The 21,559-nt window shown below is 43.5% G+C and overlaps 1 protein-coding gene across 3 annotated transcripts; it reads left to right on the forward strand.

The window, feature by feature from the left end:
- The first annotated feature begins 3,282 nt into the window (after window positions 1-3,282).
- Window positions 3,283-21,276, forward strand: CANX (calnexin). 3 transcript variants are annotated; one of them, XM_084535611.1, is made up of 15 exons: window positions 3,283-3,342; window positions 10,352-10,540; window positions 10,998-11,071; window positions 11,559-11,617; window positions 11,952-12,093; window positions 13,354-13,435; window positions 14,913-15,105; window positions 16,095-16,284; window positions 16,624-16,737; window positions 17,246-17,402; window positions 18,064-18,279; window positions 18,680-18,799; window positions 18,901-19,036; window positions 19,183-19,277; window positions 19,868-21,276. In XM_084535611.1, the coding sequence occupies exons 2-15, from the start codon at window positions 10,355-10,357 to the stop codon at window positions 19,919-19,921; spliced, it is 1,818 nt and encodes a 605-aa protein (XP_084391737.1). In that variant the 5' UTR covers window positions 3,283-3,342; window positions 10,352-10,354; the 3' UTR covers window positions 19,922-21,276. The 3 variants fall into 3 exon arrangements, with proteins under 3 accessions (XP_084391737.1, XP_084391736.1, XP_084391738.1); XM_084535610.1 differs by having other exon boundaries at window positions 3,301-3,373; XM_084535612.1 differs by lacking the exon at window positions 3,283-3,342 and adding an exon at window positions 3,394-3,468.
- Window positions 21,277-21,559: the final 283 nt, after the last annotated feature.

Consider the following 21,559-nt stretch of genomic DNA (forward strand, 5'->3'; position numbering starts at 1 on the left):
AAACCATCAGCATTTCATTATCTATGTCCAGACCAAACTTGCACCTATTGCTTTGTCTTGCATAATTCTGAGCTTCTGGATCCCAGAAGTTTTCTGTAAAGTTTTTGTGCCCAAGGGCACTTCCTAGCTCCTTTGCTTACTCTACCAGATGGATAGTTTATCATCTTCCACTTGATTACTGTGCCTCCCTGTCTCCTGCCATCTATCTCCTCATGCTCTGGTTCTGGTTCTCCGGTGCTTCTTCCTTTTGCTGTTTATCCTCCTTCCCTTGTTACTATTAATTCATGATGTTTCTTACACTCACATTTATTACCTTTGAAAGTGGCAGGACTTTATTTATTTATTTATTTATTTATTTATTTTCCTGTAGACACTTGGGCCGCTTTGTTTTGCTAATATCAGTGTATCTTTCCTGGTCTCCTGCTCAGGAGTGGTCTCCAGAGATATCACTGTAAAGAAATGTTTTCCATGAAAAGTGTAACAGAGCACATGGACATTGCCCCGTACTGAGATGTGAGCTTGTCTTCCCTCCCACAGTTCAAAGTTTGAAAGAGCAAAAGTCAGTGTTCTCCTGCTGGTCATCTGCCTTTACTGCCTGCTATCTGCCAGCATAGTGTCACTGATGTCCTGCAGCCCTGACCTGCCTGATTTTCCACTCACTTCTTGCCAGTTTTCCAGAGGAGAATGAGATCTGAAAAGATCTCCAGCTAATGCTTGAAATGCAAGGAGAGTGCTAGCGATGTGGCAATGCCTTGGAGGGATTAAGGAAGCAGGAATTCTTCGGAGATTGAGGTTAGAGGGAATTAAGAATAGAAAGTACCAGCTGAAAGTGCAGCAGGTTTCTCTGTCTGGTAACAGTCAGGAAAAGAAACATTCCCCAAAATACAATTATTCAAAGCCATGGTTTGCTCATAAACCGAAGATTCCTGTCACCTCTGAGTTCTTCCTATTCTGGATTGAGAACTTCAGGCTTTTCCAGCCTCGCCACACTGCCCTTTTTCTGCCTTTCAGAATTTCCTTCTAAACTCAGAGAGCAGCACAGCATGCTCCCCAAGCGTGTATTAGTGGCAACTGGTAAATCTGTGGCAAAGCTTGAACAAACCTAAATGGTTTTCCTTGACAATGTCCTGTTTGTGGTGCAGTGTCTGCCATCCCCCTTTCTTTTATCGCCCCTGCCCTGGCACTCCATAGTCTGGTCTAAAAATACCACCTGCTCGGCTGCCAAAGCACTTAAATCTCTGTGCATGGTTCTTCTGTTCCTTTCATCTCTTTATTTTTTTTCCCCCTTGATTATTTATCTGTCTTGCATTGATTTTGTATTCCTTTCATATATAAGTTCAAACATCTTGAAAATCACACTGCAGGGTACACTTTCAGCCGCTTGTTTCTTTTCTTTTTACTCTTCTTTTTCTTTTCTTTTTAAATTTAGGACTGTTCTTTTCCCCTGAATGACAAAGCAGCACAGGCAGGAATGGGTTTCACGGCTGCCTGCCTGTGCCATGATTCAGCAGGTTGTAAAAGGAAGGAATGTCTTCTTTTTTTGGGAGAGGGTGGGGGAGAATGAAAAAGCTTGTGTGACAGGCGTGTGTGCGACTGAATTTGACTTCCTGGTGCTTGTGTGTTCAGAGCGTTGCATTTTGCTATCCTGCGAGTTACCCAGAAGTTAATAACCTGTTTCAAAAGAGGGACTTGAAAGATGCTTGCTGCAAAACTGGACTTTACCTAGACTGAGGAGGAAGCCTGCTGAATTATATTTCATTATTACTCTTTAGAGTATTCCTCTGTGGTGTTTTTAGTTTCTTATTTAAGCCACTTGGTATCTCACATGCTGCCTGTTGTTTGTGGCCATTTCCCTGCGTGTCTCACTGTATCTTGTGTTTGGTCTCTGAGTGTAGCTCAGTCAACACAGAGGTTTAGGAGCCAGCTTGGTGGCTTTCTGGAAAAAATGTGAGCACTGGATTCCAAACTTCGGTGTAAACAGGGCTTTGCTGATTTCATTTATGCTGAGCCTTATTTCTGAGCGCTGGGCCCCTGCTTGCATTGTCCTAACGCGGTGGAATTTTCTCTGTGGGGAGACTTATATTGCTGACTCACTGCATCAACTCAAAACAGATTTATGTTTACAAAGAAAACCCCTCTTCTTCCTGCCCCTCCTAGCAGCACTGAACGTGGCGTTGCTGTAGAAGACCTCGTACCTGCTGGAGCAGGCTGCAGCCCACAGACCACACAGGGGCTCGCTTTAAGCTAGGTAGTGCAGATACAGCCTCCAACATTACTTTTATCACCTGAAGCAGGTCAGGTGGAACTTAAAAGCAGAATTACTGAGAGGGCGGCAGGAGCCTGCACTCATCATAGGGCCTTATTCTTTGCCATCCCACACTGCCCTAAGGGAACAGGAGCGGGGCTGCTCAGGTTCAGCCCCTCTGGCGATCCTTTTTGTGCTCCTGCAGCCACCTCCTCCTGCCTTCCCTTCTGTCACCGCAGCAGGGACCGTTACTTCTGCATTCCCCATGCTTCCGTCCTTGTTAGGCCCTATAAATGCAGAATTTTTACACAGCCCTTCAGAAACACATTTATTTTGGAAGCGTGGCATTGCCTAAAGCTCCTGGCGCTACACAACGCCTCCAAGCCCCAGGCCGGGTGGCACACCCCAAATGCCTGAGTATGGGCTGCATCTCGTGTTCATAAATCCTGGTTTTGTCATGTTCCTGATTCCCAGTTTTGTGATGTTCCTGTTTTTGTGCTGTTCCTGATTTTGTGGTGTTCCCAGCTCCTCATTTGGTGACATTCCTAATTTTGTGACGTTCCTAACTCCTAGTTCTGTGGTGATGTTCACTGCAACCCCACGAGAGGTGCTGGATGTACATAACCTCCTAAACGTGTGGAAACCCTTGAAATCCCCTTAAAACGGGCTAAATAAACATGAAGGACACGGGAAACGCACTTGTGCTGCTTCACACCACGGGGCCCGGGCCCGGGCCTGTACTGGACGAGGACCCCAAGGCCCGGCCCCCCTCAGCCCCCTCAGCCGAGGATCCCTCCCACACCCCAACGGCCTCCCCTCCCTCAGCCAACCGCCGCGCACTTCCTGCAACGCGCCGACCAATAGGCGCGCTCCACGAAGGGCAGCGCCGGAGGGGCAGGCTCCGAGGCGGGGCGAGAGGGTGAGCGGCGGCAGGCTCAACCAATCAAAACGCCGGCTCGGTGGCGGGGCGGGAGGGCGGGCGCTGCGCCCACCAATGGGAGAAGAGTCGAGAGGTGGGGCGGGGGGCGGCGCGGGCTGGGCGGCAGATAGGCGGGCGGGCGGCGGCGGCGCTGGGCGCGGGGGGCCACGTGACGGAGGTGAGGGCCGGGGCGGCGTTGGCGGCGCTCGGTGAGTGCCCCCCCTCGTGTAACCGGGCGGCTCCGTGACTGGAAATCGGGGGCTGAGGGGGCTGGGACCCGGCTGGGCGCTGAGCCTTGGGCGTGGTGAGCGGCGTGGATAGGCCCTGCCCCGCGGCGGGTGCCCCCCCTCAGCCGGGATCACCGGGGAGGGGGAAATGAGGGGAGCGTGGGGGGGCCGGCGGCTGCCTGGGGACACCCCGGGGTGCTGCGGGAGGGAGGCCGGGCCCCGAGGCCTGTGGCGGTGGGGGCGGCTGGGCCCTGACGGGGGTGCGGGGATGGGGGGGGGGGGGAACGGGCGGAGCGGGGCCGGGCTCGGTGGGGGGGGGGGGGAGGGGAGCGGAAGGCTCTGGAAGGGGGGAGCGAGGCTCGGGGGGGATGGGGCTGCCAAAAACCGGGGGGGGGGGTGCGAGATGCGGGGCCCGCTGCGGCCTCCCGAGCCATGGGAGCCTTCCCGAGCCTTGGGAGCGCGGTGGGGCCGGGGGCTGAGCTCGGGACGCGTCTCATAAGGTGAAAAAAAGCCCCCGAGGCCCAGCCCCGCTGCTCCCCTGTCAGAGCCCGTCGCAAAGAGCAAAGTTTCACGGGCGGTCTCGCGGCCGGGAACTTTCTAGGCTGCAGGAGGAGGAGGAGGAGAAGGGCTGCGGGTGGGCCCGGCCTGAAGGGAAGCGGCCCCGCGTCAGGGTGCTGTGGTAGTGGTAAAGCTCCCGGCTTTCGTGGTGTTGGTGTCATAGGGTGTTAAGCTGTTAATGTAATTAACGCTGCAGCGTTTCTGCAGAGCGTAGTGGAAAGCTCCTTCCTAAATTTGTTTGGGATGCGTTCGGTGTTGCTGAACATCGTCGGGTAAGCGTAGTTAACGTACAGGTTTTATGGGGCATCTCGTCCCCTGCGGTTTGGGGTGTTACTAAAATATTACAAGGAGATAACAGGACTGGAATGATGTATGGGTTAACGTAGTTACAAGTACTGGTTAACAGACAGATTGTGCTGAAGTTATTTCGAGTGCATCAGAGTGACCAGAATATTTACATAAAAAAAAATACTATGGAAGGAATACTTCTACAATCCCTGAACCACCTCCCAAGCTGAGTGTAAGATGTTAACTGCTTCCTGGTATCAGCTGCTCTCCTAGGATGGGAAGCCTAATGCTAAGCAGTAAGAAAGCTTTCGGCCTCTGCTAGGTTACCCTTTCATTTGGTGTCGCAGCACTTCCTCCTAAGTCAACGAATAAATCCTTTACTGAGAGTACCCTGTAACTTGTACTTAGCCCTCCCTTTTATTTCCTTTTCTGGCCTTTCATTTTTCTGCCTCTAGCAGTGATCGAAATGGCAGCCTGTTCTTGCAGGAGTCAATTCTGTAGCAAGGCGAACTTGAATTGATTCCTAGGATCTGAAGGATCTTGGGGCACCTCCAGATCTCTCCCCACCTACCATAATTTCCCTTGCAGTCCATCTGTTTTATGGCCAGAAAGCCTTGCAGTTCTCTTTGTCCTCCAAGGACTCCCAGTTCTGCGGGAATCTCTGCTGACAAACGGTACATGGTGTTTCCTCCCTTGCTGTTTGTGCACCGTTGTGCATTATTTTTAGAAACTGGCATATTCGAAATGCTTATTAAAAGCAAGCTTTGCCGTCGCCTTTCACACCTAATCTCTTGCTTGGGTTGTGCTCAGTGCAACCCAAACAGAGGGCTCCTTTTTCTGTGGGACCTTGGGGCTCCATGGGCTTGGCCAGTCCTTTCTAGAAGACTTCCCTCAAGCCTTAAGGAGCAGTGTGTCCTCACCACCCCCTACTTAAAAAAAAAAAAAAATCAGCAAAAAAACCACCCACCCACGCATGTAACTCTGGCCTGTTGTAAGCAAGGCGATGCTGGAAGTTGTCTAACAGCAGAACCGAGCACTTAAGGGAGAAAATAGTGCCTGCACCGTATTAGCTGCTGCATATATACGAGCGTAATTTCATTATATCCCTCTCAGAGCAGCAGTGAGGTAATTTGCTGGCTGCTGAAATTATGGTGCTTGGCCACGAAGTTGGTGGTTCAGCTTTGCCCCCGAGTGTGGGTTTCCTAAGTCTGCCCAAAGACAGGTCTGGCTGTGGCAGAAACGCACGTGATGCCATGGCGTGGAGCTGACGCCGTGCCTTGCAGCTTCATTTCCTTTATCCTGGGCTGCTTGCTCATTTTGTTTCATGGTGCTTTCACTTGTCCTACAACACCTTCTGCCCTTACGTGCTGGACTGGGGAATTGATGAAGAGTTAAAGCAGCACAGCAGGAGGATTTCCAGCACTCTTAAACCAGCGGCTGGTTCACCGTCGGGCTGTGTGAACGCCTCCCGTGGCACAGCAGAGGAGCCAGGACGTGAAGCTGGAGGCATCTTGAGATGGCAAAGAGGAACCTCTTGTTCAGTGCTTCTAACTTTAGGAAACGGGTGTGCTGCTAAGCAAGGAGCCAAGTCTTTGCTCAGAAATGAAAAAAATGTAGTTTGAGGAGGGGAAAAACATGCATCTGCCTCTCTGCCTTCCTCTTCTGGTCTCTCTGCATTTTTTTTGTGTGCTGAGATGAATTTCTTATGCCTCTAAACTCTTGTCATGATTCTTGTCTTGCATGAGGATGTGTTGTGCTTATTTTTACAACTGTGCTTCCACTGCAAATACCACATGGAAATCCAGTTTTCGGAACAGGGGGCTTTGCTAGTAACCTTTGCTGCTTGTACATGCTCACGCCAGTTTCAGCTGTCAGTTCAGACTGATGAAACAAAAAGCAAGGATGCTCTCCCAGTTAAACTGCTGAGGTGTAGCTGATGACAACTTGCAGGATGCAGGCGGTTTTCCCCCTTCAGTTCTGCAGCAAGTGCCTTGTTTTTGCGAGACGTGTTTAATCTGACTGTTAATTACTTTTAAAAAAAGGAGAAAGCCACTTCAGTCAGCTGTGTATCTGGTAGCAATCGCGATGTGGTTCTGTGTTCTGAAATATGCGGCGCTAAGAGCTGGCTTGAGGAACCACTCAAATAGACGTGTAACCAAGGAGATGATTAAACTGGTTTTGCAGGCTCTGCTTAACCTGTCAGGGAAGAAACTTTCTAAATAGTATGTTCTGGAAGTATGATAGCAAGGCACTTGGATATCCTTTGTGGGGCCCTTCCAGCTGCCTCTCCTTCCCCCTGTGTGTTTGTGGGGATAATCAGCTGCTGTATGGGTCAAGCATTCCCAGTGTCATGCCAATAATCACAAAACTTCAGGTTTTATGCTGCAAAAAAGGGGTTCCAAGTAGGAATAAATCTCTGAAGCTGCAAGTCCTGAAAGCATTGGAACCTGAAGGTGACAATCGCTCAGTCCTGCACTGGGAGTGCTGCTTCTATGGCAAGAAGCTGATCCTGCCTCTTTGTGTCCAGTTGGTTTAGTTCCTACCACTGTAAATATCAAGCTCTGCAGTGCAGCTGTTCCAATGTTCTGGTGTCTGCCCCGTAAATTCCAGGGGAAAATGCTTCATTCAGCCTTCTGACAGTCAGGAGTTGGTGAATGGTGCTTAAATGTCCCTTATCCCTTCCCTGGCGTAGAAGCTGGCTGTGGGTAGGCACGCAGACAGAAGTGATTTGTTAGCTCTGACACTCTTGAACACTCTCCCAAGTCAGTGCTTTGCGATATTATGTTGGCACACTGCATTGATGGGAAAACTGCTGCAACGTCTAGAAGACCTCATTTATTTAAAAAAAAAAAAAAAAGTAGATGAAGTTCTAATCGTATTTGACTTGGGACAGTGGCACGGTGAAGGTGAGTTGCACTGCAGTGGAATGGAGACTTCAGAAGCCCGCCTATTCTGAGGCTGGGGGCAGTTGCATGGTGAGAAATACGCTAACCTTCAGCGATATTACGCAGTGAAACCTACAGAGAGGAAGTTCAGGCAGAGATTCAGAAATAGCTGCTGGTAATCGCTTGGAAACTGGACACTTCTTCAAAGGAGGAATCTGGCCATGATGGTGGCTGTGCTGCTGGAGGTTAGTGTGTTAGGTGGCTGAGCACCTGTACTTCCTAGCAACCCAAAGCTCCACCTAAAACCACCAAAGAATTGTTTTAAGCCTGAGTTTTTATAAAAACTAAGTCTTTTTTCTCTCCCTTTCTATTGTCCCATGTTTATGAGTAACCCAATTTACTAGGGTCTGATTGCTTGTTGTGTCCCCAGGGATTATGTGTGGCTGAAACCTTCTCATGTAGCAATATGTATGTTACAGACAGATGTAGCTCTTTAAACATCCCAAATGTGTGTTTTGCTTAAATCGCTCTTCTGAGAACATGCTGTCTTTTATTTCTTACACTTTAGTTTGCGTATTGTTAGGGATTAATAGAACAAGGAGCTTGCCTTGACAACTGGCAGTTGCTGATGGTGCTACCAGTCCGTACTGGGGTGTATGAATGAGAGCTTATGTACAATTTGGGAATGATTTAATACGTAGGAGGTGTTCTAAACAGCTTTCTATAGGAATACAAACTTGTGAAAACTGCTTGCCAATGATTATAAAGGAGCAAGGGTACGAAACTGGATTAGCTCCTCTTGGTGCTTGTAGCTTTTGTGAAACAGAAAAGCTTCGTGTGCAATACCAGGCCGTGTGGTTTGCCACTTGCTAAGCAAGAAGTGCTGGTGTTTGCTAAAGGTCACTGCCACTGCCAGAAGCTTCCAGGGTTGTGGTTGGGGTGGGATTGCCCAGGAGGGGTGAATTCGGTGTGGAGGTTGGGGGTGGGTGATTGGTGTCGTTCACCAAAACGTCGTTGCCCTCGGTGAGGTGACCAGAGAGATGACTTGCATGCTAAATCGCTCATGTCCTTCGCACAGGCTTGGGAGGCGGTATGGAAAAACTGTGTCCCCTTAGAAAGAGGAAGGCATTGGCTTACCTTTAACTTTGCTGTGCTTTTAAGGTGACTTTGCTCGTATCACCCGTAGGAGCAGTGCAGTGATCACTATCCGCATAATGTAACGTGAAAGTGGTTACAGGACTTGGGTAAAATCTTCCTGGATTTAGCTCTGTAAAGAATGAATTTGCTGAGGCTCTGTTAGCAAGGTGAGACAAAATCCAACCCTTCCCTTGGAAAGGTGTCCTTGTGCCACCTCGTCTGTAGTCGCTTCGGTCTCAGCACACATCTGGGCTCCAGAGCTTGCTTTTTCAAATGAGGTTTCAGGCTCTTTCTGGTTTTTGCTGTTGGCTGTGGATTTATGCAGAGAGCGTACTGTCTGTGCAGGAGGAATGTGAACTTCCAGTGGCACTGATGTTTGCTGGACAGTTTTTGTTCTTGGTTTTGTGTTGTGGTTCCCAAATTTGTAATATCTATGAGCAGCTATGTGGTCTGCAACTGTTTTCAATTCTGCCTGTACGCTGCCTTAAAGTTAACAACAAACAAAAACACAAGTAGCAGGCTTTGCTTATATGTAGGAACACTTAGTTTTTGTCAGCTGCTCATGCTGTGAGCTGTGTCCTTTGGCCCAGGGCTGTTCTGCTGCAGTTGCGGGGGCTGTGAGCATGTACTGAGCCCGTGGTCCTCAGGGCATCGCTGCTCAGAAACTGGCTGCAGTTGAACGTTGCTGTAGTGGCAAAGTGGACATAACCTCGACAGGTCCTAAAATACAGTTTTGTTGTAATTAAAAAACATCCCCTGTCATTAGAAGCAAGTTAAAGAGTAATCTAAGAATGGTAGATTTGGTATGCAGTGGTGTTTTGGTGTACTGGGTAGTGCTGATAAGCTTTTAAGACTAAATGCTTTCAGTTGCCTAAACATGCTTTGGAAAGTTTAAAAAAAAAAAAAGTTTTCTAGCATGAACTTCTGCCCCTACAGGCCTTAATAACTCCATTTGAGTTATGTTTGTAAATCTGTGGGGCTATAGCCTGCGGCAGGAATGTAGGAGAAGGAGAGGATGTTTAGTTTTATAATGACTTTCAAAAAAAAAAAAAAAGAATTAGGCTTAGCTAAAACCTTGACTTTGGAAGTAAAATCTGGAATGTAATTCAGGGAGCAGACTGCTTTCCTGGTTGCTGTGTGGGTAAAACTACAAGCAGTATGGAAGGAGCGTTGCTTTCTGTATCAGCATAAAGGTGCAGTGATCAAGTAATATTTTTAGCAGGAAAGTCAAACTGAAATTCATTTTACTTAAACTTTTTGAGCTACAGATTGTTGAGGTCCACTGTGTTTTTGGTAGCGTAATATGCTGGGCACATAATTTATTAATTGGTGTGATAGTTTAATTCTGTGAAGTCTCTGTATTAGATTTCTTTTGGTTGTTCTGTTAAGTTAGAGATCAAATTAACTGTCCATTGAACAGCAACAATTTTTCTGCTGGGTCTGCCTCAGTGTCCAGCTGCTTACAGACATCTGCCGGTAATATCAATGGCTGCTGGCAGGAATTCCAGGATAAAGCATGGGGAAGGCGACCGATGAATGAAAGTGCCAGTGTTCTGCATGTGAAAGGAAGAAAAATATTGAACAGGAGATAGAAGATTGATTGTTCCAGGGATGCTTGAAAGAGGTAGCTAATTGTACTTCAACTCATGAACTCGATGGAAATGCCCATTTCAGCATGAAGCACGTAGAGCTCTTCACAAGCAGAAATGAGCTTTCTGTTCAGGTTTTTGTAGGGGTGCGAGTTGGGGTGTTGTGGACTTGGGTATGTGCAGTTCTGCTCATGGGCTGGCAGTGGAGGAGCAGCACTGACACTTCTGCACCGGGATATGCAGAACTTGTCCATGGGCTCCTCCAGTCTGTTAGCATCTGCTTTGTAGTGAATACTTCACCATTATCTTGTATTCCTTTTCTTGAGCTGTCTTAACTAGCCAGCCAGGATAAATAGCGAAGCTGAGAAGGTAAGTTTGTACCCGTCCTTCAGTGGTGTGACGAGACACTTCACCTGTTGTCCTCGAAGCTTGGTTTTGAACTGCGAGTTGTTGCCTTGCTCCATGTGCAGTGCTGGCCTGACTTCTTCCCTTCTCTTATTCAGATCATGGAGCTGAAATGGTTACTGTACGTGGCCCTGCTAGCCCTCGGGACTCTTGCCGTCCAGGCGCATGATATGGATGATGACAATGACGGTGATGATGTAGTTGATATTGAGGATGATTTGGATGATGGCATTGAGGAGGTAGAAGAGTCAAAGCCTGGAACTAGCAGTCCTCCTCCAGCTCCAAAGGTTTGGCATGGAACTTCTTTAAAATTCAATTACTGCTTGTGCTGTAGCTACTGTGAATCTGATCCGAGTTCTCTTTGCTTTGCTAATGCTTAATGTGTTGTGATGTTTTTCAAGGTGTTAGCTGGGAGTAAGGTTTGGAATTAAGCTTAGCTATTCCCTTTCTTTCTCATCTGACCCTGTCTTCCTTGAAGACTTATATCAGTATTTCAAATCTGAAGTGTAAGTGTCAGGCATTAATGCTTCCAGCTAAATATATACTTCAGTTTTAGCTGCAGAGAAGAGCACAATGGCTTGGCAGAAGCAGCAGTATTTACATAACTTCTGTACTTCTGCTGCCAGAGTGTTCCAGGTAATGTGCTGAAGTGTAGACTGGGAACGCGAGCTGTATGTACCTGTTCTTCTTTAAGGTAGAGAATGTGCCTTGAAAGGTGTGTAAATCCCCTTTCCTCTCCCGTAGGTTACCTACAGGGCTCCAGTCCCAACTGGCGAGGTGTATTTTGTGGAGTCCTTTGATAAAGGAACTCTGGATGGGTAAGTATGATCTGAGGGATGATTGAACATAATAAATCAAAATTTTCTGTGAAAGGGAACAAAACTTTCTAGATTCTGTTACTCAATCACATTATCAGGCAGTGGTTAGGGAGGGTTACAGCAGTGACTATATGATGCTGGTTTTTAGTACTGAAGCAAACTAATATATTCTTAGGTACTAATAATGGGGGGAGATGAGCCATATATTGTGGAATCTTTTAATGCTTTTCATCTGACTTTCTGTAGCTCAGGTAATGTGAGGATAGTGAGGTTCTACAGCTTTTCATAGTAAGAATTTATGAAGAACATGATGCTGAGGCAGTGATCCTACTTCACAGTGGGGTGGGAAATAGAAAATGCAGAAAATTTTGGAGGCTTGGGGATAGAATTCATGAGGGGATCAAGACACTGGGATGCTTTAAGAGCAGGCATTTTAGTGTGTGGTGAAAAAGGATGGGTTTCTGACCGTTGGATGTTTGTCTTCTAGATGGATCCTTTCCAAAGCCAAGAAAGATGATACAGATGATGAAATTTCCAAATATGATGGTGAGTCCTACCCAGTTTTTTTGACTGCTAGATGTTTCTGATGTCCTTTGTCATATGTAAAGAAGAGGTGCAAGTCTGTTTCCTGATTGCTTGCTGAAATTATTTTCACTGAAGAAAATGGGGTAGTATTTGTGTACGTGGTTAACAACATGAAGTGTGGTTCTGCTGCAGATGAAAGATTCAAACAAAAGCTGCTTTGAGGTTTTAAAGTTTTTAGTGAAGATGTTAAACTAATAACCTGAGGAGGCGAAGTGCTGATTTTCTTGCTTGGAATTGGGCTAAGTGAAGATCATATCAAATGAGTTTTGATAATGTTTGGATAATTTCCCTCCAGGTAAATGGGAAGTCCAAGACATGAAGGACTCCAAGCTTCCAGGAGACAAAGGGCTTGTACTGGTAACCCGAGCCAAACATCATGCAATTTCATCCAAACTTTCAAAGCCTTTTGTATTTGATACCAAGCCCCTTATTATACAGTAAGTAAAAGATAACTCGGTGTTCTGTTATTTCAAGGGTGATGTGATAGCAGGCTGAGGTTTATTTTGTAACAGAGCTCTTGTTGACTGGGAGTCTAAATGACACAAGATATAATAACCTATTATACTACTTGTGTAAGAGTGTAAAACAGTAATTTAGATTCCTAAAGTGTAGAAATCATGAACCGATGGCTCCCTCTGAAGCCTGTGAAGGAAGGTAGTCTCTGACAACTACACTTGGTAACCAGTCTGTCGACTTCATTTAATTCATTGTGTTAACAAGGACATAAACAGATTTTTCTACTGTTAATCGTAGAAGTCCATGTCTTTTTTGGACAAGACCTCATCTATATGCAAGTCAATGTGCTTATTCAGTAAACTCTCATTTCAAAGGTGGGCAGTGTAGTAGAGGTGCACTTGTTGCCTCCTTCCTTTGTTTTAGTTCATCGGTCGTGGAGGATGAATAGCTTGTTCAGCCCTATTGGGCCATGAGTGATGTAGAAGAATCTACTTGCTGCATACGTGTTAGACTAGCAAGCAGGGGAAAAAAAACTTCCAGTGGCAACAGTTGAGTTGTGGGTTATTACTTATCAGTTGTAAACTGAGTAAGCTAATTCATATTTGTACAAGGTAATGAGTTGGTCACTTTGCTTTGCAGTACTGCTTAGTTTTTGGCTCAAAATACAAGGCTAAAAATAAAATAAAGTGGTCACCCACTCCAGCTGCTGGCATTGAGAGAGGATCAAGCATACTTAGCCTATTCCTGACAGACATGTTTTGCCTTTTTCAGACTCCTTGGCATCTCTAAATATACTGTTGTATGCTTATAACCCTAAAGGGCATCTTCCTAGGACCCAACTGTTCTCCCTTTGGTCATCTTGCAAATTGAGTTGTCTGCTGTAGCGGTTGTGGGGAAAAATGGTTTGCTTTAATCTCTGTTGCAGTCTCTTACATACTGAAAAGCCTTTTCTCTCTACTTCTAGATCATAATCTTTTAGACCAGCACTCAATTTCTTTAATCCTTTGTTAGGTTAAACCTTCTAAATCCTTGATTCTTCTCATTTTGCAGGCCCTTATGAATATCTGCTTAGTCCTTAGAGCAGAGCTTGTGTTTTTAATGTTCACTTGACTCTTGATTTAAAACAAACAACAGAAGTCTTACTCTGAATTTGTACTTGAAAGTTGCAATCATGTATTGTGGAAGTAAGTTTTCCTTGTGTATAACATGCTCTCAACTTCTTTGTCCAAAATTAAAATTAGGTATGAAGTAAACTTCCAAAATGGAATAGAGTGCGGTGGGGCCTATGTGAAGTTGCTTTCAAAGACCCCTGAGCTTAACCTGGTGAGTGATGCTGAGACTCTGAGCATTAGCCATGAAATAACGCTTGCTTTATTTTGCTGTTTCCTAGAGAAACCTTTTCAGTAAATGTAGTGGGGCATAGTTTGGGCTTGATCTCCAGAGTACTTTGTACTTAGTTTCCCACTATTTTCAGTTGGAGATGAGGCCAGAATATTTCAGTATTTCTCTTCAGTAACAACTCCAGAGTTTTCCCATAGCTGAGCAGTTCTACTACTTGGAAGTCTACAGTACTACAGATTTCCCTAGGTTCTAGAACTGAAGAGGTCCCTTACCAGAGTAGCCAGTGTAGAGACCTTCTTGGAAGCCACTGTCCAGAAGGAAGATTGTTTTATCTTCTAAAACACTCATGCAAGTAAAAACATACCTGGCATTTATTGTTGTGCCTTTGAACACTCTTGTCAGTTACTGGATATACTTTATATATATATATCTACACATATATATATATGTGTGTGTGTGTAGATATATATATATCTGAGGTTGGACTAGATACAGGCTTGTATATTCAGAAGCGCACAGTAGTTGTATAGAAGAATTTGCTTCGTTTGCTTCATAAAAGGCCCTTGAATGCATTATATTAAAAGTGCCCTCAATAGAAGAGACAATGCTGCATCCTTTAAAAATTAAGAGTCACTTCCTCTCCTCCCAGTAATATAGTTGCTTTGAGCGTTTTAGCCTGTTCAGACAAAGCTTTGCTGCTGGGTCAGCGTGTATATATAGGCTTGTATAAACTATGGATTTTTCCTAGACTTCATGGGAAGTACCTTTTAAGTCTTATCACCCATCCTTTCCCTTTGTTTTGCATTCTCATTAGAGTTTTATTAGTAATACAGATTCCAAACTTAAAGCTGTCTAGCCAGTTTCATATGCGCATTGAATCTCAAGATAACATTATCCAAAACAAATAGACTTGCAGTGTGCAAAGGTGAGATTATTATATTCAGTTAAGTCTTAAATTGAAACAATATACAAGCTTAGAAGTATGTAAGCTAAATACAACTTGGCCTCACTTCTGTTGTTGCTTATCCCTTTGTATGGAAGAAACTCAGTGCACTAACTATTAATTCATTATTGACAGTACCTGATATGTGTATGTTAATAACTTTAAAAAATAATTTTTGCAGCGTAGAGATGTTTAAAAATACATACATATATATGGTTGTCACAACTTAATGAATTACTTATCTTGTTGATAACACTTGAATAGCTATTGTTTTCCCTCTGAAGTAGAGGGAAGGTGCAAAATGAAGAAGTTAGGCTAATTCTGGTCTTCTCTCTAGAAAATTCTGGTCTTCTCTCTAGCAGCTTGTAGTTGTGATGCAAGTTTTAGTCTAGCTACTATCACTGTCTTGATATCCAAGCTGCAGATCAATGTCTAATGATTCAGGAGGTATTATGGTGGGCAGTGGTTGAAGTTGTATCTCAAAATAATATCACTGTTCTTGCATTTCTTCTAAAGGATCAGTTCCATGACAAAACTCCATATACAATCATGTTTGGCCCTGACAAATGTGGAGAGGACTATAAATTGCACTTCATCTTCCGACACAAAAACCCGAAGACTGGCAAATATGAGGAGAAGCATGCGAAGCGTCCAGATGCAGACTTAAAGACCTACTTCACTGATAAGAAGACGCACCTTTATACTCTGGGTATGGTGTCTGTTAACTATGCATGTTAATAACTACTACTGTGTTTTCTGAATCAAAAACTCAAAGTAAACCAGATGAACAAACAAATCTTTGTATCAGCATACAGCTTGAAAGCTCTGAATGCTAAAACTAGTCTTACTGAATAAAGGCTTGCTTCTTCCTTGCAAGAAGTTCTGATTCATGTAGGAAGTCATGAGACCTTGAACTTAATAGTTAAAGAAGAACTGAATTTCAGAACAGTTACGAGTAATGTGATATGCCAAGTGTATCCAAAATTATTAGCAACATCTATATAATGTTTGAATGCTGCCCTCTAGTAATTTGGGATATTAATAAACTAGATGTAGAGGAGAGATTAAATTACTACCACTTCCAACAGACTTGCATTCTTTGGGAACAGTGGCTTTAGTGCCTAACTTTTAAAGTCAGTTTTCTGTAGCATTTAATTTTAGTTGATTAGTTCTGTACTTAGATTTGGACAGCACAGTTCCAGGTGCAGAGGGAGGGGGCAAGGATATGGTGGTGTTCTCCCCACTTCTTTCACAGTACCAGACAAAATCAGTGGTTCCTGAAGTACAGTGTTTGGCATTAGCTATGCCTAAAAGTATCTAATGGGAGTACTCGAGCATCTCAGTGTGTTCCATTACAAAGGTAGCAATAAATAAAGAAATTCAAACCCTGTGAGTCAGCAGTGGGATTATGAATGGGGGTCTTACTCTTGAATAGGATGTGAATAAATACTATTCCTATTGCTAAAGCACTATTCAATAAATCTTAGTTTAACAAGGTGAGATGTTACATCAGCACTAAGTACGCTTAGACTTCATGGGAAAGGTTTTTACCGAGTCTTAAAAACAATTGTTAGGTAGATGGTAGCTTGGATTGCTCAAGTTTGAATTGTGCAGGTTACAGTGGGGATGAGTGATACCATACAAAACATGCTTCACAAAGTATGTGCAGTGGCTGCATTGACTTTTTTTTCCTTCCAGTCTTGAATCCTGATAATAGTTTTGAAATACTGGTTGATCAAACGGTTGTCAACAGTGGGAACTTGCTAAATGATATGTCTCCTCCTGTGAATCCACCCCGAGAGATTGAGGACCCGAATGACCAGAAGCCTGAGGACTGGGATGAGAGGCCCAAAATCCCAGATCCAGATGCTGTTAAACCAGATGACTGGTAAGATGTTAGAGGGGTACTTGAACCTGTGTTTTGTGAACCATAGACTTGACTTTGAGCTTGTATGCATGTTTGCAGTGGCTGCTAGGGCAAGGGATTTACTGCAATGTGCCCTTTCTAGATTGGCTTTAAAAATGAGTATGATCTTAGGTGAAGTTAGGACTGTGCTGTGAGGCACTGTATATAGGTAACAGGCTGCAAGGCAACTTTATTCTTAAAACGTGATGGTGCTGGCTGGTAATCTAGATCAGTGGGCATGTTCAGACTCTGTAGAATCATGTCTTGGGGTTGAGAACTTGTTGCATATTGTGTGTTAATATACTGACTGACTTCCTCAAGGGATGAGGATGCTCCTGCAAAAATACCTGATGAAAATGCTGTGAAACCAGAGGGCTGGCTGGATGATGAGCCAGAATATGTAGCAGACCCTGATGCTGAGAAGCCTGAAGATTGGTAAGTTTACTGCCTGTTGCAAATGACATTAATATTTTCATGGCTTTGGCACTGGTTTTAGCAAGTATAAGAATAGCTCATTTTAGCAAGTATAAGAATAGTTCATTGTTGCTCACTATCAAAGTTGCTGTCAATTCAAGCTATCTTGCTTCAAAAGCAGAAGGCAGAGCTGGTCTTAGTAGGTATCTTGTGTTCTTGTGTTCATCTGTGTACTTGTCAACTGTTCTTTCCTATGACTGTAAGCTGAATAGGTCAGGGATGTTCATCTTGTAGTTGTGTACTGCAGTGGGAGGGGGTTGTGCTCAGGGGCTGGCTTTTCGTGAGCTGCTGTGCTTTCACGCTGCTTCCTAAACTACCTCTCCCTTCTGCAGTGTCTTTTTCAGACCTATGCTATCATGAGTTTCAGTATTTACATCTTATAGTAGGAATCTTAATATTCCTGGCAATCAGACATGCTATAAGCTTGTAAAAACAAGGGGCAGACTTCAAAACTGAGTTGCTGTTACAGGGATGAGGATATGGATGGTGAATGGGAGGCACCTCAGATTGCAAATCCTAAGTGTGAGTCAGCTCCTGGCTGTGGTACCTGGCAGCGACCAATGATTGACAATCCAAACTACAAAGGCAAATGGAAGCCTCCTATGATTGATAACGTGAACTATCAGGTTGGTTTCTTCATTTTTGTAAACTTCTGGCCAGAGCAGGATTTCCCTTCCAAAAATCAGAATGATCTACATTTAGCAGATGTAATTAAGAATAAAAATACTGTCATGGTCTTACTGTGTTTCAAGTGGACAGTTTCAAAGTGTTTTGTTTAACCTGGCTTCACTCTTTTGTAGAACAAATAAAAATTGGTTCCCAGAACCTGAAGAGCCACATATATAAACACTGTAATTGAGTGCAATTACCTTAAAGGAGGTTGTAGTGAGGTAGAGACTGTATTCTTCTGCCAAGCACTAAGTGATAAAATGAGGGGAAATGGCCTCAGTTTGTACTGGGGAAGTTTAAGTTGGCTATTGGGAGAGATTACTGAAAGGGTTGTGCAGCATTGGCATAGGCTGCCCAGAGAAGTGGTTGAGTCACCATCCCTGGAGGTCTTCAAGAAAAGTTTAGATGTAGAACTTAGTAGCATGGTTTTGTGGTGGACTTCTCAGTACCAGGTTAAAGGTTGGACTAGATTATCTTAGTTGTTTTTTTTTTTTTTTTTTTCCTCAACATGAATGATTCTGAGATTCTTTGCATTGGTCTTTTTGGCTGAAATGGGCTGAAAAATAAAATTCAACCTCTGTGCTAGTAAGTAAGGCTTGAATGTGTTGTCTTTCCTAGGGCATTTGGAAACCCAGGAAGATCCCAAACCCAGATTTCTTTGAAGACCTGGAGCCTTTCAAGATGACTCCCTTCAGTGCTGTGGGACTTGAGCTATGGTCAATGACTTCTGACATCTTTTTTGACAACTTTATCATCTGTACTGAAAGAGCTGTGGCTGATGATTGGGCTAATGATGGATGGGGACTGAAAAAGGCAGCTGATGGTGCTGCAGAGGTGAGAAACAAAGGCTTAATTGTGTGCTTCCTACTGGAACGGTAGGAGCACTGCTGCTATTCTTGTCTAGTCTTTATCAATATATACTTACGTGTACCGAGGCTGTGGATTGATAATCCTTGTTAGAATCTCAAAACCTTAATTTGTAATTACAGCATGTAATAGTTGCTATAAATGGCAGTAAGTATTTACTGCTCTTCTGAGGTTCTTGCTCTGACAGCTGTGCTGTTAATTGTAGACTAGTTCTTAATTTGTAAACCATGGAAGAAGTACTGGCGCAGGCTAGCTTTAGTTCTTTTAGGTATTAAATATGTTCAATGTTGCAGAAAGTCTTTGAAAATTCTGTAGTTCAAATTTAACTGTTGTAATTTGAGTTTTAATGGTTCACTTTATCTTCTAGCCTGGTGTTGTGGGCCAGATGATGGCAGCAGCTGAAGAGCGTCCCTGGCTTTGGGTAGTGTACATCCTCACTGTGGCTTTGCCAGTGTTCCTTGTTGTCCTTTTCTGCTGTTCTGGGAAGGTATGCATTTCCTCTGATAAATACACTGAATCTTTTTAAAAATTCTACTTAATGTGCCTTAGCTTCACAAATAACTGGTTGGTTCTGGCAATTTTTTTTAGAAGCAGCCAAGTGCTGCAGAATACAAAAAGACTGATGCTCCCCAGCCTGATGTGATGAGCGAGGAGAAAGAAGAAGAAAAGGACAAAGGAGACAAAGAAGAGGAGGAGGAGGAGGAAACAAATGAGGAGAAGCTAGGTAGGCAAACTTAGATAATCTTGACGTGAAATTCTATCTGAAAGAATAAAAAGATTGGCAGACCTTGTATCAAGTCATTGGTGAATTGAAGGTGGCAAAGTCTTAATGACAAGAGAATGAATGAGTTTTTTTTTAATTTCTCTTAGAAGAGAAGCAAAAAAGTGATGCTGATATAGGAAGTGCTAGTCAAGAGGAAGAGGAGGAAGAAGATGAGGAAGAGGACAGGAAACCTGCATCAGAGGTATGAGAGCACTTAATTTTTGAGGGAAGCATTGTGGATTTTTTGTTGGTATAGAACAAGCCTTACTAATGTGTTAACATCTAAACTTTTCCACTGTTAGAGCTCTAGAGAACTTAATTGCTGTGCAGAATAGGAATTGTTGTGGCCAACCTCAGCAAAGCAGGAAACCTTGCTAAAGGCACTTGCTGTAGACCCTGCATTGTGAGAGGAGTAGGACTGTGTGGAATGCATCTTCTTGAAGCAAAAGGCTTATTCAGCTTTGTGTGCAGTCAGGATGTGACCTTTTAAGTGCTCCACATTGACATAATGGCTAACTTAAAAAATAAAATGGGTGGAGTGTTGCTTGAAGTTAAATAGATCCTCACAGCAGCAGAATCTGTTAAATATTCTCAGCAAATATTTATATGTGCACCATGAAAATAAGAATTTGTCTACCATGTATGTAAAGGAAGGGGTAGTAACTGCAGTTGGTCCTTCCGAAAATGAAACTGCAACGTAGAGCTGAAAGTTTTTTAGTAGGCTTGCTCAAAAAGGCTTTCAGGAGTAAATTTAGATTAGATTTCCTTGATGTTTCTACAACTTTCTTACAGGAGGAAGAAACTGTGAATAGATCACCCAGAAACAGAAAGCCAAGGAAAGATTGAAAAAAAATCATAAAAACTTGATCTGTGATTTTTTTTTTTTCAAAACATGGTTCTGGGAGAGGACCTTGGACACCTTACATTGAAACTTGGACAAACCTCAAGATTTCACCATCCACAGGTTCCAGTCACACTATCCAATGTAACGGAGTGTCTAGCAGTAAAATATTTGCAATCATCTGTTTTAAAGAACATCATTCCTGTAGAAAGAATGCAGTTAATATAATGGGCTGTGGATTTTGGAATGTAACATAACTAACCTTTTTGTTTTTGGTTTTAAATATTCTTTTCTGGTTTTAAGTAGATTGGTAGAACTTTACCAGTCTCAAACCTTGGTTTAATTTAATATATTAATTAGTGAGGAATAACAATGAATCTTGAAAGTGCTAGATGATAAAAATGCAGTTTTATAACTAGTTTTTTTTACAAACATGTAAATTCCTAAATGCACCAATGTCTTTATATATATATATATCCCTTAAAATTTAATAATTGTTTAAAGAAAAGCTATCAACATATTTGACAATACCTCTTCCCACAAAGGAAAAAAAAAAAAACGGGAAGGGGGTTGTGTGGGGAAACCAGTAACTAAACTCTCCAATCAGCTCTGTTCTTCTGGGGGTCATGGTGGGGTGGGGGAAGAGGAATGGGTGGAAGGAAGGAATTAGTTGGTCTCTGGAATATGCACTCTGTGCATGGCTAAAGCCCGGTTAAGTGTTGATAAATGATCTAGGATTCAGAGTGGATTGTCCTAATGTGGCATTTAATCCTGCAGACCTTGCAGATAATAGTTCTTGCTAGTTCTTGAACTCTTTTCGTAAAGCTAATGTGTCGTTGGGGTGGGCTGGGGTTAGACTACTTTCCCCTTTCCCCTCTGTTCACCCACTGATGCTTTCCTTTCTCTCTGACTGTACAGCTTTTTTCCTGAGTGCAGCTTTGCCTCAATTGCTGGAAGTGCTTCATGTTCAGCTCATTGTCAAAACTCTTTATTTTTATAGCTAGGCCTACTCCAGGGTCCAAACACTGGATAGGACAGTGTCCCATATCCTCTCACTGTTATCACCATATGTCTATTCCTGTAGGAATGGGGGAGGTGGTCAGGTAGACAAGATGAACCGAATATTTCGTAAGGAAAAACAAAACAAATAAATAATAAAAAAAAAACAAACACAAAATAACCAACATGTCAGTATTTGTAGGTGGGGAAGGAGCATGTGGAATATCTTAAGTGGTATGTGAAACTGTTTAAGTCTTTTATCTGCTCTTCATGTAACAAATGCATCCTAAATTATATTGTGAATGTTAGGGAGTTCCAATTCCAGCTGAATAAATTTTTTTAAAGTGTTGAGTCTACCATATTATACTGTTTCAAACACTTGTGGAATGCCGGTGATCACTACAAGAGCATACCTCTGAGGGTGAAATCTATGTAACTTCATTACACTGTACCAAATATGTTGGAGTTCGGATGTCTATATAGATAAGCTTTTCTTTTTGTTTAGAGTGAAATTAAATGTCCTAAAATTACTCTTCTTGCACTGAATTTAAACACTCCAGTGTTGTTTGGTCATAGGTATAGTACGGGGAGTAATTCCCAGGGGCTGGGGAGGGATGGGTGTTCCAATTACCTTGCAAACAATC

Source organism: Aythya ferina (genome assembly GCF_964211825.1).
Source record: "Aythya ferina genome assembly, chromosome: 14".
Lineage (NCBI taxonomy): Eukaryota > Metazoa > Chordata > Aves > Anseriformes > Anatidae > Aythya > Aythya ferina.

What these genes read in the sequence shown, in the direction of transcription:
- CANX (XM_084535611.1), top strand. Translation starts at nt 10,355, where the DNA reads ATGGAGCTGAAATGGTTACTGTACGTGGCCCTGCTAGCCCTCGGGACT. An exon ending in GTCCTCCTCCAGCTCCAAAG is followed by an intron (nt 10,541 to 10,997) that starts GTTTGGCATGGA and finishes CCTCTCCCGTAG; the next exon opens with GTTACCTACAGGGCTCCAGT. An exon ending in AACAAATGAGGAGAAGCTAG is followed by an intron (nt 19,037 to 19,182) that starts GTAGGCAAACTT and finishes AATTTCTCTTAG; the next exon opens with AAGAGAAGCAAAAAAGTGAT.